General features: G+C 42.4%; 1 protein-coding gene and 1 long non-coding RNA gene across 3 annotated transcripts; one reads left to right on the top strand and one right to left on the bottom strand.

Moving 5' to 3' along the window:
* Positions 1–436: 436 nt before the first annotated feature.
* Positions 437–12,605, bottom strand: GSR (glutathione-disulfide reductase). Its single transcript, XM_053461685.1, has 13 exons — positions 12,329–12,605; positions 9,310–9,336; positions 8,525–8,613; positions 8,209–8,278; positions 7,564–7,711; positions 7,068–7,122; positions 4,943–5,042; positions 4,657–4,743; positions 4,216–4,374; positions 3,079–3,190; positions 2,728–2,859; positions 2,119–2,252; positions 437–826 (listed from the first exon to the last, which is right to left on the bottom strand). The coding sequence occupies exons 1-13, from the start codon at positions 12,524–12,526 to the stop codon at positions 677–679; spliced, it is 1,461 nt and encodes a 486-aa protein (XP_053317660.1). The 5' UTR covers positions 12,527–12,605; the 3' UTR covers positions 437–676.
* LOC128488811 (uncharacterized) lies at positions 10,403–10,881 on the top strand. Of its 2 annotated transcripts, none has more exons than XR_008353904.1 (3): positions 10,403–10,440; positions 10,629–10,675; positions 10,817–10,881. It is a non-coding gene; the product is annotated as an uncharacterized LOC128488811 (long non-coding RNA). The 2 variants fall into 2 exon arrangements; XR_008353905.1 differs by having other exon boundaries at positions 10,403–10,487; positions 10,582–10,675.
* Positions 12,606–14,365: the final 1,760 nt, after the last annotated feature.

Below are 14,365 nucleotides of genomic sequence, written 5' to 3'. Positions count from 1 at the left end.
AACATTTTAGAAATGCAAGTTTTAAAGGTCACATGTGTATCGGGATTATGTCGTAAGGGTGATTTTGGAGCACAGTTTGAAGAATAGCCCTATCAACACATCATCCGATATAACAGTCCTATCGAAAATGTCATACCATTGTTTAAAAGTGGTCTTTTTAAACACATCAAACATTGCACCAGAATTTATTTTATACATAATCCCAAATTGTTTTTGACAGTGACAGGTGAAAGGAATATGTAAACATACTCATAATCCCAATCTATAACAAGATCGTCCACCTTGACTCTCATTGTCACACCAGGGTTTTAGAATTGCTCTAATTTAAAAATGGTTTGCGATAGACATTGTAGACAATCGTTTTATTTATATTTTTTTTATTCTTTTGTCACAGATACCTATAAAAAGGTCATTCAACTGTCCAAAATAAGTATCATTTATTCATTCTTGATTGGGATCTAAACATACCCATTATATTATTCTATTGAAAAATGAGATTAGATTATAAGGCATTTATATTTTTTTTTGCTATAAAACTCTTCTGACTAATACAGAGGAAAAAGAAACAGGAGACAGGTTTATAAATAAGGATGGAATCTTTGAAAGACAGCACCCTGAACAATGATCAGTGCAGGTATGGTCCAAGTGATTGTATTAAAGGCACGTACAATCATCTTTAACGGAGTGTGACGAGTTCCTCTGATGAGGTGGGGTGAATTGCAACTGTGTTATCAAAGTCTTTCTTGGTGGCTCCCATTTTGATTGCTACGGCAAATCCCTGGAGCATCTCATCACATCCCTGTCCCTGCATGTGCAACCCAACCACCTGCAAAATCAAACAATTTCCATAGATCATCAAACTATCAACCACAATTGAGGTTCCATTTTATTGGCTCTATCACAACTCATATCATTTTGCTAGCCCTTATGCAAAGGAGGCCATGTAGTTTCAAAGCTATCACTTCTGCCTTGAATTACACCTTTGCCAAAATATATTCTTATTCTGTGGAATTGTGTGAACTACAGCTACACACCCTAAAATAATATTAATAAGATCCTAGGCATTTTATATGAACTGTATATTATAATTATAATTTCTGTCAGTGGATTTACTTACTATGAATGAAATAGAGATATTTTGTGCCAACAAGTTACCCAATTAACAGATCAGGTAAGACCAAACACATACCTTAGAAATAGGACCACCATAGAAAGAAATAGCACATAGTGCCAGGTAAAGCATGTTATGGAAGCTATCTTGGCTAGGCATGGTCCTCAATAGTATAAATGAGCCAGATGGTGAGATCAGGGACATGGCCCATTGAGCAGTGGTGCACCGGGGAACCTGAATGCCTAGTAGGGTGATCTGCTCCTGATTTTGTGGCAGAAAGCATTCTGCCCCTGGACCTGCTGCCCAAGGCAGCCAAGTGTTTATATTTGGGGCTAACTCAGGGCAGCACCCCTAGCCACCCCCTCTACAGCTGCGGTCTTTACTACCGAGCACCAGAATACGATGTTCATATACCACCACTCCACCTATTAGTAAAAGACAGTGCCTGCGAATTGTGTGCTATGGAGACCGTGTTGAACCATTGAGGAGAGGTGAACCAGGGAGCCTGGTTTGGTGGGAGATAGGCTATTTCCCCTCCCCAGATCTGCTGCCCTAAGTCTCAGCCTGGTTGCCCTAGTCCAGAATGCGCCCCTGCACAGTGCATAGCTGAACTGAGTATCCTGTGCACACATACACTACTGATCCAATAAATACACAGTGTAAGTGCGCTCTCTCAAACTTAGTTTGTACTGCCCTCCATAATTGATTTCACAAAATAAAGGCATTCCTTAATAAATTCGAATGAATAAGTGATTATCTTAGTCAAGAAGGGTAGTTCAGGTGTCGACTTTCTCACTCACAGTTACCAACTGGATACTTCTAGTTGACCAAAAATCCTAGAAACTGACACTCCTGAAAAAACCCCATTCTAGTTAACGAACCCCCATAATACTGTATATTACCAGCCATCCAGGATCAATAATGTAATGTGTTCAGAAATTGTTATTACATCACACCTCGCAGTATGGCTTGCAATGGACATGAGTCCAGGATGATGTCCTTCTTACCTTCTCCTCTTTGTCAACACAGACCAGTTTCATGACACATTTGGTTTTCCGTCTGGTTACTGCGTGGTACATGGGTGAAAAAGAGGTGGTATAAACCTTCACATTCTCTCTACCTTTCATGGTCACTGCTTCCTCTAGAACAGAAAGGAAATAATATGCATAAACATGCACTAAAGCAATCTATTCGATGTATGACCCATAACCTTATAATATTTCCATTTTCTTGTTATTTATTTATGTGGAAAATGTTTAAACCCGGAAGATATACTCACCTCCAGTCAGATCCAGCACTGGCTCTTCTGACCCCAGTGCGCATTTATTAATTCTTCCCATTGATTTCAATGAGAGCATATTAAGCATGATAGCTGGGATTTGTAAATATATAATTAGATTTTTATCTTAATTGTGCAACTATTGTTATGCCAAAGAGGAGGTTTATCAGGACCAAAACAAACTGTTCATGTTCCCAAAATTCAACAGTATTGTTATCAAAATCAAACGTGCCGTTAGCTGTTTAAAGATGACAGGTCCTCATAAACATCCCATACTTTTCATAGATTCATTCATTTAAGTCGTTAACAGCTGCCCATCATCTAAAAAATGTTATACCTTCAGTGAGTCCAACTGTCCCTATAGGGGGATGGCTGAAGACCACTGTTGGAATATTGTTGTAGTCGAGTTTGGAATCCTCTTGACCTTCAAAGAGCCGATGGGACAGTCTTCTTCCTGCTGCTATGGCAACTGGGAAATAAAACGTGTCCACTCGTAATGATGGTATGATACACATTATATTTCTTTCACAAATTTAATTACAAAATGTAATCCTAAATGTTAAGGAAAAACACCATCCCTGGTTTCATGGAAAATTCATATTGAGGTTCATGTTGCATGGATTCCAAGGCATTTTACTGCATGCAAATTGGTGCATGTATTCTTGATAGTCATAACCAAAAGCATTACCTGGTGTCAAGAGTGCTCGTCCACACACATCTCCAACAGCATAGATTCCTTTACGGCTGGTGTTTTGATACTCATCCACCACTATGTGACCCTTCTCATCCAACTCAAGTCCCTGTGATAAGTCAAAAAGCACACATATTTCATCAAAATCTAGTTGACTAATTTTTTTATAAGTAATTTCTAACATATATTAGGTAGTCATTGTGCCGGGGGTCAGTGGGGAATTAGATAGGGTTAGGTTACATCTTTAACATTTTCTTAAAAATTATTTTTAAAATAAAAACCTAAACAAGAAAAAAATTAGAAACCAAGTATTGACCTCGAAATGCAATCTCAGGCAATAGGATTCCGTACAAAAAGCATTCATTACCGCTGCTCAATTTTCAAAGCAGAGAATGTGGCAATGATGTTAAAAAGCCAAAAAAAGGTTTAGTGGAATACCTCTGGGACACATTAAAGTGAAAACGATACCCAATTTGTTTGTTTATTTTGAATTCTCCTCAATTATAGGAATTGTTAAGGGAAAATTATCCTTTTTAAACACCACAGACTTTCAAACACACCTGTTAAGTGGCATGATCAAAGTTTTCTTTTTGTATTAGTATTATTTGCATGCAATTGTGCTTTTTTTTTCTACTTTGGGCTCAAGCTCATGATGTAGTCTAATTCTGGTTTTAAAAGTGGACTAAAAACCATAGCAACCAATGGAAAATATTGTTGAGCATGAAAATATTCTAACGGTTGCCATGGTAATAAAGCACCTTTTCAAACTTTGTATCTTGTTATTATTATAGGTTATGTTGTATCCTTTTGTTAGGACTCCAGCTTGTTTCAGATTGGATAGTATTGATAAAATAATTACATTTTTACATTTAAATGTAATTATTAATTAAAAGTCTGATGGGATTTTACATTTGTTGGGCTGTTTCTTGTTAGTTTTTTTTTCTAAACGTTACCAAAGTCCCTAATCTATAAGTAGGATTGCTAGCAAAGCATGACATGGCTGCTCCTTGTTTGTTAAAAATGTGGGTAGCCAATGTTACATGGAAGAACTCATTCCAAGCAATGTAAGAAATAAAAAGAAAAAACGCAAGTACGAGTAAACCTAAAGATAACATAGAAAGTCTAAGATCTCACCAGGTTCTCCAAGTTCAAACCCTCAGTGTTGGGGTCTCTGCCAATGGCCCATAATAGGCAGTCTACATCTTCGATAGTTCGTATTGTGGGCTTGCGTCCTGGAACAGAGCATTGTACACTGATCTCCAAACCCTTGCTGGTCTTCTTCACTGATTTTACCTACATAAGATCATAACAACATTAGGAAGAATCGGCATCACGTAGACACAATGACTAGTACAGCTTCTGGTTGTAAAGGAGTCGATAGGAGTATACAGGGATTCTGGTTACAGTAAGTGTTAACAGTAGCTACATGAAGGTGTGATATGTGGCACAAATCAAAAGGCAAAATTTTGGCAGCCAAAAACCTTAAAGTTCTATTAAGGTTTATGCAATTTCCATTGAATTTGTTTATATTACGTAGTAATGCTTATTAAAAGATACACATTAGTCAATCATTACCTCTGCGTACTTCCAGACATCTACTCCGGTATTCTCCAGCTCCTCTGTGCAGTTTACACTAATCATCGAGTCAAAAGTCCTCAGGACCTGGAAAAAGAATATTACTGCATTAAAATAAAATGGAGTCCCAGAACCTTCACTATGCCCTGAACGTCTCTCAACCTCCTGCAATGGCCAAATACAGCATGAAACCTCTCTGCATGCCATGGCTGCACACGAGCCACTCATCTAATAATCTGGTGGCTCAGAAACTCCAAACATGAAGAAGAAACAAAAGAAGCATTACCTTGTCTTGGCGAATCAGCAAAGCAGCTCTTGAACCCAGAGCTGACAGGATCCCAGCGATTTCAACAGCAATGTAACCGGCACCAACAATAACACTGCGTCTGAAACAGACACAGATCGTTAGCCATTTTCCACTTATAGAGTGCTGAAGGTTATGCACAAGGAGGCACATCCCTCACTGATGTACCGTATTTGCTCGATTATAAGACGAGGTTTTTTTCAGAGCAAATGCTCTGAAAAATACCCCTCGTCTTATAATCGGGGTCGTCTTCTAATCAGACCTCAAATAGAGGTCTGATTAGGAGACTAAGATCCAGATCCCCCGCACCGCTGCAGGGGACCTGGATCCTCCTGTCGTCGCCCCCCCCCCCCCCACACACACACTTACCGGTGCTTCCGGAGGTGAAGTTGGCAGCGGGGGTTTGTATGCGTCCGTCGCAAATACCTTCCCCGACTGTCAGAGATCAGAGTTCAAGAGTTCCTGATCTCTGACAGCCGGGGAAGGTATTTGCGACGGACGCATACAAACCCCCGCTGCCAACTCCACCTCCTTCCGGCTGCCGCGGAATGAGACGTCAACCCGCTGCCCCGGCAATACAGCAGGAAATTGGAAGCACCGGTAAGTAAGTAAGTGTGTGTGTGTGTGTGTGTGTGTGTGTGTGTGTGTGTAGGGCATTTCTGGAATGCCTTACACCCCTATATGCCACTCTGGCACTTAGGGGGTTAAAAGGCATATTATGGGGCAGAGTGGCATATAGGGAGGTATAAGGCATTTCAGGAGGCAGAGTGGCGTTAAGGGGGCATTTAATAGTGCACTCTGCCTCCTGAAATGCCTTATACCTCCCTATATGCCACTCTGCCCCATAATATGCCTTTTAACCCCCTAAATGCCAGAGTGGCATATAGGGGTATAAGGCATTTCTGGAGGCAGAGTGCTCTATATAATGCCTTTTAACTCCCTTAATGCCACTCTGCCTCCTGGAATGCCTTATACCTCCCTATATGCCACTCTGCCCCATAATATGCATTTTAACCCCCTAAATGCCAGAATGGGATATAGGGGTATAAGGCATTTCTGGAGGCAGAGTGGCACATAGGGGGTCAAAAGGCATACCATGGGGCACAGTGGCATATAGAGGGTTAAAAGGCATATCATGGGCCACAGTGCCATATTGGTGTGGCAAGCCTGGGGGCAGATGTGCGTAACTGGGGGACAGGTTGGAAAATACAAGAAATAAAAACAAAAAAAAAATATTTTTCTCAATCATAGCTTTTATTAAAAAAAATAGTTTACATGAATTAACATTTACTGGTAAAACTTTTTTCCTTTAGGGTCGTCTTATATTCAGGCTTTTTCTTTTTTTCCTAAGTTAATATTCAGATTTTGGGGGGTCGTCTTATAATCAGGGTCGTCTTATAATCGAGCAAATACGGTATATATAGTACATGTTAGCCATAACCAACATAAAAAAACAGTATCTTTCACCAAGAAAGATTCACTATTGGCTTTGGTGTCTTCAAAGTGTCTTCAATGTCATAGATTTATTTTACTCTGCTCCATTATATTGCTCTGCCGTGAGAGTAACTCAAGAAGCATAGATATAATGTCATAGCCCTAACCTGCCGTGATTGACATTGTGGACCGTTAAGGGAACCTAGCAAGAAGATCGCTCTGTGTTATCCAAAGCACAGATCTTCTGACGACCAGGACCTGCCAGGTGGTTTCCTGCTCACCAGATACCACACATAAAAATCATGGCTTTGAAACAAACATTTGAGCTAGCTTACGCCTAGATGACGCGATAAAAAGCCTTGCACAGGGTCTAAGCCAAATAGTTTATTGCTGCACCCATTAAAAGAGTTGGGTTTTGGGTTGGGTACAATTACATGGAACTCTATGAATTTAGCTGTCACCCGTTTCAGTCTAAGTGTGAATATGCTGCATTTAGTAAAGCTGGTTGAAAGAACATAAAACATTAGGGTTCATGAAAGTGATGTATACAACAGTTTAGTATATGAATCTGTATGTCAATGGTTTAACAATGGACAATAGAAGACAAGTGAGATGATCAAGGAAAGGGGGCCAAATTACCATCTGTTTGTTTTGGCAATTAGATAATGTATACCTTGGCAAGTCTTCAAGTTCAAAGAATCCATCGCTTGTTATTCCTAAACTCGCTCCTGAAAAAGTAATCTCCATTTCAGATCCTAGGTTAAATATCTAACACTTCTAAAAGTACTTGAGTATTATTGCCTTAATTCACTGGAAATGTTGTGCATTGTAAAGTAACTTAATGTAATAACTTAACCCCAAGTGAAGCTTCTGGTAAACCAGACAATAATACACAGCACACTTACAGTAAAACAGAGGTGCTAAGAGTGGAAGAGCCTGAAAAATTAACTACTGTAGCAGAAGCATTGAATATGTTTTTATGGGACATGGAAAGGTCCTCTTCTCCTATGGAGCAAGTAAAATTGCCTGAACTAGCCCATTCATATTCGTTGGAGGCCACCTTGAGATGCGAAGCCAACTGTGTTTTGGTCACCAACTCCCCATGATTGCTTTGCTATACCAGTTTATCATTACATATTTTGGAGAATATGCACAACCTATCGCCTTACCAGGAACCTCGGCATCCGATGGCACAGATGGTTTTCCTCCTGTGGCTATCAGAATGTGAGGTGCAGTGTACTTCTGACCACTGACTTCCAGTGTAGGCTCTGGATCAGATGTAAATGATGCGTGTCCCCGGACAATTTCTATCCGAGCCTAGGATACAAAAAAAGATAACGTCTATGGAAAAAAAGGACTTAAGCATGCATCACCTGTCTAAAGAACTACATGGTGGGGTCTGATATAGGAAGATGTCATGAAGATCAACAGTGCATGCTTTCTGTATTTCCGTGCGTCAGCACAGACGGGTTCTTTGTTAACTCAGCCTTTTTGCCTGTGGATATTAATATATTTACAAGAAAAAATGATGTCCAGGTAACATGAGAAACCTCGTAACAAAAATGATTAAAACTCTCAAATACATACGCAAAAGGTTCTGGTTACACCGGCCTCCATAGCCAACACCAGCAAAATCACCATAGAATTAAAGGGTTCCGTAATGTGTGTCACCCAAACGCCTTCTTTATAATTTTTTTAATTGGCGTACGGTGATAGCTGAATGAGGCATGCGGCGTCATATAAAACTTATAATACCATCCTATCCATACATACAGCTGGTAGCAAATAGTTGCTGGTATCGAAATCCAACATACCTTATGAAGGTTATTTTGGTAAATGTCATTAAGGCGACTAACATAGGCATCTCGTTTATCCTTGATTACCCTGTAAGTGACATAATAAGCAACCAATCACATAAAAGTATTGCATCAGATCCATAAGAAAACACCGGTCAATTGGCAAATAATGTGTGTTGATGAATTACCCCATCGCCTTGGTACTGCCAAAACATGAAACCTAGCCATTGCAACCTCTATTACATAGTCTACTTCTAGAACCAAATTCCAAAATTCCAGGCCTTTCCAAAAGTATCCTAAGTACAGTAGATTGCGATTACGTCGCACAACTTACTTCCAAGTGAATTTTACATCCGAGATTTGGAATCCATAATCCTCGTGGTCGTGGACGTACTCAGAATGGATAGCAGCGTTCCACATTATCTGTTGGGGAGGAACATAGAGAATTAGTGTGGGGGGCAAAATACTACATAATACCCGGTTACCACGCTTATTCTTTTTAGCTGGTCTTGGTAAGGACACCAAAAAGGAGAGTTAAAGGTGCTGTTCCACCTACTCTGTTGATTTTAATATTTTGGAAATATCATGCGCCTTGTGTTAAATTCCCAAACCGTTACCATAAAGAATTCTTTAATCAAGTCCAATTTTGTGAAATTTACATATATATTCTTTTGCTAGAATGCTTGAGGCATAAGGGCAGGTTCTGGGTTGTTTTTGTTATGAAATCTTCAAATCTTTGATTTATTATTATTTATTCGCATTAGCAGCTTTCTAGAAAATACAGGGCTTCTTACAGAAATGACAGACAGAACAATACAATCTGCTAACATTTACATAACCCAACATGAGCACCATAACATGAGCACCCAAATGTGTGGTTTTAAGATAGAATATATTAATATATCAGCTTTACTTACGGTTTAATAATGTTTCCAAACAACAAGATCCAATCATTGGTTAATTAAGAGAATATAACATATGCATGGACAATCTGTTACCACACACAATTGAGCACCAGCGGGCTGGAAGGAATACTTCTTGGTAATTATTCTCAGAAAGTTAAACAAAGGGTGTTTAATAATTAATATTATTATTAACAATAAAAAGTATGGGGCTTACCTTTTTTGGCACACATCCTACATTCACCTATGGAGAAAAATAGATTACTATTTGCCACTTTAACACAAAAACAAAGATAAAAGATGATCTATCTACAGCTTGTTTTTTGATCAGTGTAATTGTTGTAGAGGTATTTGAAATTAAACTATTTCATACTTTATTCCTAATTTTGTCAGGAAAGATCTGATAAGTGGCAAGGTGGCTACCCCCGCATTATCATTAATTTCTCCTCCCGAAATTAACTCCCCTTTCCCCCCACCCATACAAAGGCTGCCTCAACCAATCAACAAATGTCAGCAACTTTACAATAGGAGAGAGAGCCCTCCTTGCGGGATGCGGGCAGGAAGGTGGGCGGTCCTGCTGACATCAGTGGGCGGTCCTGCTGACGTTGCAGGAGATACTGCTGTTTAGGAAGAAAATGGGAGGGGAGTGGTGCGTGTCACAAAGCCGGGCAAAACCTTAAGAGTTCCCAGGTATGGAGCTACCCTGAGCGTCCGGGCGAAACCTGAAGAGTTCCCAGGTATGGAGCTATCCCGAGCGTCTGGACGAAACCTGAAGAGTTCCCAGGTATGGAGCTACCCTGAGTGTCTGGACGAAACCTGAAGAGTTCCCAGGTATGGAGCTATCCCGAGCGTCTGGACGAAACCTGAAGAGTTCCCAGGTATGGAGCTACCCCGAGCGTCTGGACGAAACCTGAAGAGTTCCCAGGTATGGAGCTACCCCGAGCGTCTGGACGAAACCTGAAGAGTTCCCAGGTATGGAGCTACCCTGAGCGTCTGGACAAAACATGAAGAGTTCCCAGGTATGGCGATACCCCGAGCGTCTGAACGAAACATGAAGAGTTCCCAGGTATGGAGCTACCCCGAGTGTCTGGGCGAAACCTGAAGAGTTCCCAGGTATGGAGCTACCCCGAGCGTCTGGACGAAACCTGAAGAGTTCCCAGGTATGGAGCTACCCCGAGCGTCTGGACGAAACCTGAAGAGTTCCCAGGTATGGAGCTACCCTGAGCGTCTGGACAAAACATGAAGAGTTCCCAGGTATGGCGATACCCCGAGCGTCTGAACGAAACATGAAGAGTTCCCAGGTATGGAGCTACCCCGAGTGTCTGGGCGAAACCTGAAGAGTTCCCAGGTATGGAGCTATCCCGAGCATTGGGGCGAAACCTGAAGAGTTCCCAGGTATGGAGCTTCCCTGAGTGTCCGGGCGAAAGCTGAAGAGTTCCCAGGTATGGAACTACCCCGAGCGTCTGGACGAAACCTGAAGCGTTCCCAGGTATGGAGCTACCCCGAGTGTCTGGGCGAAACCAGAAGAGTTCCCAGGTATGGAGCTATCCCGAGCATGGGGGCGAAACCTGAAGAGTTCCCAGGTATGGAGCTTCCCTGAGTGTCCGGGCGAAAGCTGAAGAGTTCCCAGGTATGGAACTACCCCGAGCGTCTGGACAAAACCTGAAGCGTTCCCAGGTATGGAGCTACCCCGAGCGTCTGGACAAAACCTGAAGCGTTCCCAGGTATGGAGCTACCCCGAGCGTCTGGACGAAACCTGAAGCGTTCCCAGGTATGGAGCTACCCCAAGCGTCTGGACGAAACCTGAAGAGTTCCCAGGTATGGAGCTTCCCTGAGCGTCCGGGCGCAACCTGAAGAGTTCCCAGGTACGGAGATACCCAGAGGGTCCGGGCAAAACCTGAAGAGTTCCCAGGTATGGAGATAACTTAATAGAAATAACCATGAATGCCAAGAGGAAACTAAGGCGTCTGCTGCCGTAGTATATTGTATATTAAAGTATATCTCTAATACATATTTACTTTTTTAAGTTGTAAACACTATTACGCGTGTTTATTAAACACACAGCCGTAAATGTAGGATTTGGGAAAGCAACGGTTTTGCTTTAAAGAAAATAAGTCAACTGTATTTTAAAGGAATTGAAAGGTTACCAACAAAGTATGAGAAGTCACAGGGTAAGCTGATTCACACAAACTCATCAATGGCCCTAAAACAACACTGTAGGACAATGGACCAGCATGTAAGCAAAGGATTAGGAAGTTCTGCACATGCCAAATGAACAATGCTGCAAAATGCAGGCCTTGAACACTCGGATACCACGTACCACTTTCTACACCTGATAGGTGACTTCTCGTACTTTACGCGAGGGCCCAGTTCTCAACATAAAGCATCACAGGGATGTATAGATTGCCAATGAAACTTTGAATGTGCAGCCATGGCTTTACCATAAGGTATTTCAATGAAGGAGATCTCAGTGACCTGCAGTCCCCGATGGGAATGACGTGAGTACCGTCAGCCTCAACAAAAGTAACAGCGCGGCTACAACGTAAACACCTGCATCATCTGTGTACACATTTACAAGCAATGGGCACCTATACATGATGTATTCTGTACCTGCTGCACTTAGATCCAATCACAAGCAGTGTAACCAGATTAAGGCTACTATATTCCATACATTACACACACACACGCATACACTGTATGTATGTATGTATGTATATATATATATATATATATATATATATATATATATATATATACACAGTATATACACCTTCCAATATTTTAAATGGCCAGAGGGAGGACTTTGTTGGTTGGAGGGTGTGGTTGGGGGTGTGGCTATGGGGCGTGGTTTTCCAAAACTTTTTATGTGACTTTCTGACCTCTTCGTAGTTAATTAACCGGGTGGGGCATTTAAAGGAACAGTTTTATTTACACAATTTAGTTTCTATATACTCTTTTTGTCTTTTAGTGCTGTACAGCAGTGGGATACACTCACACCCAGCAAACATTGCGAGAGAATAGAACAAGGGACATCAGGGAAGGAAAAGGGGGAACCAGGGACCACAAGAGGGACTGTCCTACCTAAAGAGAGACAGTTGGAAGGTATGTGATTTCACCAATGTGTGTTTACAAACGATCTATGTTATTGTTCACATATCTCGCATACAAGCGGTATTTTAACCCTTCCAGAACCTCCGGCATTGCAAGGGTTACATGAGGTCTCCCATTGTACTTACACAGGTTCCCCCCAGCTTGTTGCTTTCCACCACGGCTACCCGGGCTCCTAACTCAGCCGCCCGGCGGGCACTCGCCAGCCCGCCCGATCCTCCCCCGATCACCAAGTAATCAAACGAGCAGTGGGGGCGCCGCCTCGGATTCTGGGGCGATCCCGGCGCAGCTCCCGAGTCAGGAGGGGCACACGGTGCTTGGGACATGGTGAAGCTGGCACAGTTCAGCCTGAAGGAGTCGTGCAAGAAGGATCTTCTGATCGAGGCGTGAGATCTCACGGGGGCAGCCTGGGACTTGATGCAGTGGTTGCAAAACTGCCCTGTGTTTGCACGGAGGGGTCCGGTGACAGGTGATCTACCGTGCAGTGATCTGGTGATGTCACACCGGGTTTTAGTCCCACAGTTCTTGGGGGTAGTGATGGGTGATCTAGTGCTGCAAGGTGGCTTGCTGCAGAGGGATCTTGTCGATCCTAGCGAGGATCCCCGGTGCAGGGTGAGGCTGTGGCCGGGTGTGTGTAGGATGTTGCCCCGTAGCAGGGCTGATGCACCGAGGCCTCGGCTGCGGATGATGAATGCCATAACGCGGAAGTCCCTGTGCACATGTAGTGGGGAGGCAGCGGCTAGGAGGAGGCTGTCCCCTGCTTAGTCACTGTGAGTTGCCACACTCAGCTTCCCTTTAACTTCAGGCCAATAACTATTTCATGAGAAGCGACTGCCAGGGGCTGTGTTTGTTAATATTGTAGACATTGCAACACCGTGAAGACTTCCTGTATGAAATGATGTGTCATCCGCACTGTGCAAAATCCCAACACCGGTGAACACCAGATTCCCTGCAAAGTGGTGGCAACCTGCAGATACGGTCCATTGGTTTCTATGGTGACCGCTGCACGTTTACCACTTTTACCAATAGTATGTGGACACCTGACCATCACACCTATGAGCTTGTTGGGCATCCCATTCCTAAACCATGGCCATTGATATTGACGGCTATAACAGCTTCCACTCTTCTAGGAAGGCTTTCCACCAGATTTTGGAGTGTTTCTGCTGGGATTTTTGCCCATTCATCCAGTAGAGCATGCGACACACATGATGTTGGGTGAGAAGACCTGGCGGTTTGTGCGGGCCAGCAAGTTCTTCCACCCCAAACTCACCTAACCATGTGTTTATGGACCTTGCTTTGTACACTGGGGCACAGTCATGCTGGAATACAAAAGGGTCATCCCCAAACTGTCCCTCACGGTTGGAAGCATAGCATTGTCCAAAATGTCTTGGTCTTCTGAAACATTATGATTTTCCTACGCTGGTACTAAGGGGCCTAGACACTAAAATGTGCTTGATTTTATACACCTGTTAGCAATTGGTGTGGATGAAATGCAATAATTAGGGAGGATGTCCACATACTTGACACCATAAAGTGTAACTCACAATGATTATGGTATAATTCTTCTTCCTCGGATGCAAACACCATAGGTTATTGTCTCGGGCCTTTCCATTCCTTCAACATCAGGATTTCTGTACACGTGCCGAGCCAACGTGCCATTACCTTTTTAAAGGCCTAATGTGTTTGTTTTCTATGTATTTTCTTTCCTATAACATTAAGCTCCATATTTTTAGCGGTGAATAATGGTGAAAAAAAAAGAAAAAAAAACCCCTGCTGCTTGTGACAGTCACTGCAAGGAATAAACACAGGGAATTGTATAAAAATCCACTCCTTCACTATTTCCGCGATCTGTATTCCCATGGATTGCTCACCGCCCCTTAACCCCTTAATGACAAAGCCCGTACATGTACGGGCTCAAAATGCATTGTTTTCAATGGGTTTAGGGACCGCCCATCGTCCTTAAGGGGTTAAAACAGGTTTTTAAAAATAATAATAAAGCGGCGTTTATAGAGCGCTTTCTGGCTCGATCTCTATCTCCTCTTATCGCTTGCGTAAGCAATAATGTTTAATCAGATGCCTAAATGTAATCAAATATTGCCCAATGTTCTCAAAGAGCACTAGTAATAAATTGATGTACTGTGCGATCGCTTTTGTTGGACATACTG

This window comes from Spea bombifrons, chromosome 1, assembly GCF_027358695.1.
Source record: "Spea bombifrons isolate aSpeBom1 chromosome 1, aSpeBom1.2.pri, whole genome shotgun sequence".
Taxonomy (NCBI): Eukaryota; Metazoa; Chordata; class Amphibia; order Anura; family Pelobatidae; genus Spea; species Spea bombifrons.
The sequence above is the reverse complement of the archived record's forward strand: the minus strand, read 5'-3'. Positions and strand labels throughout refer to the sequence as shown.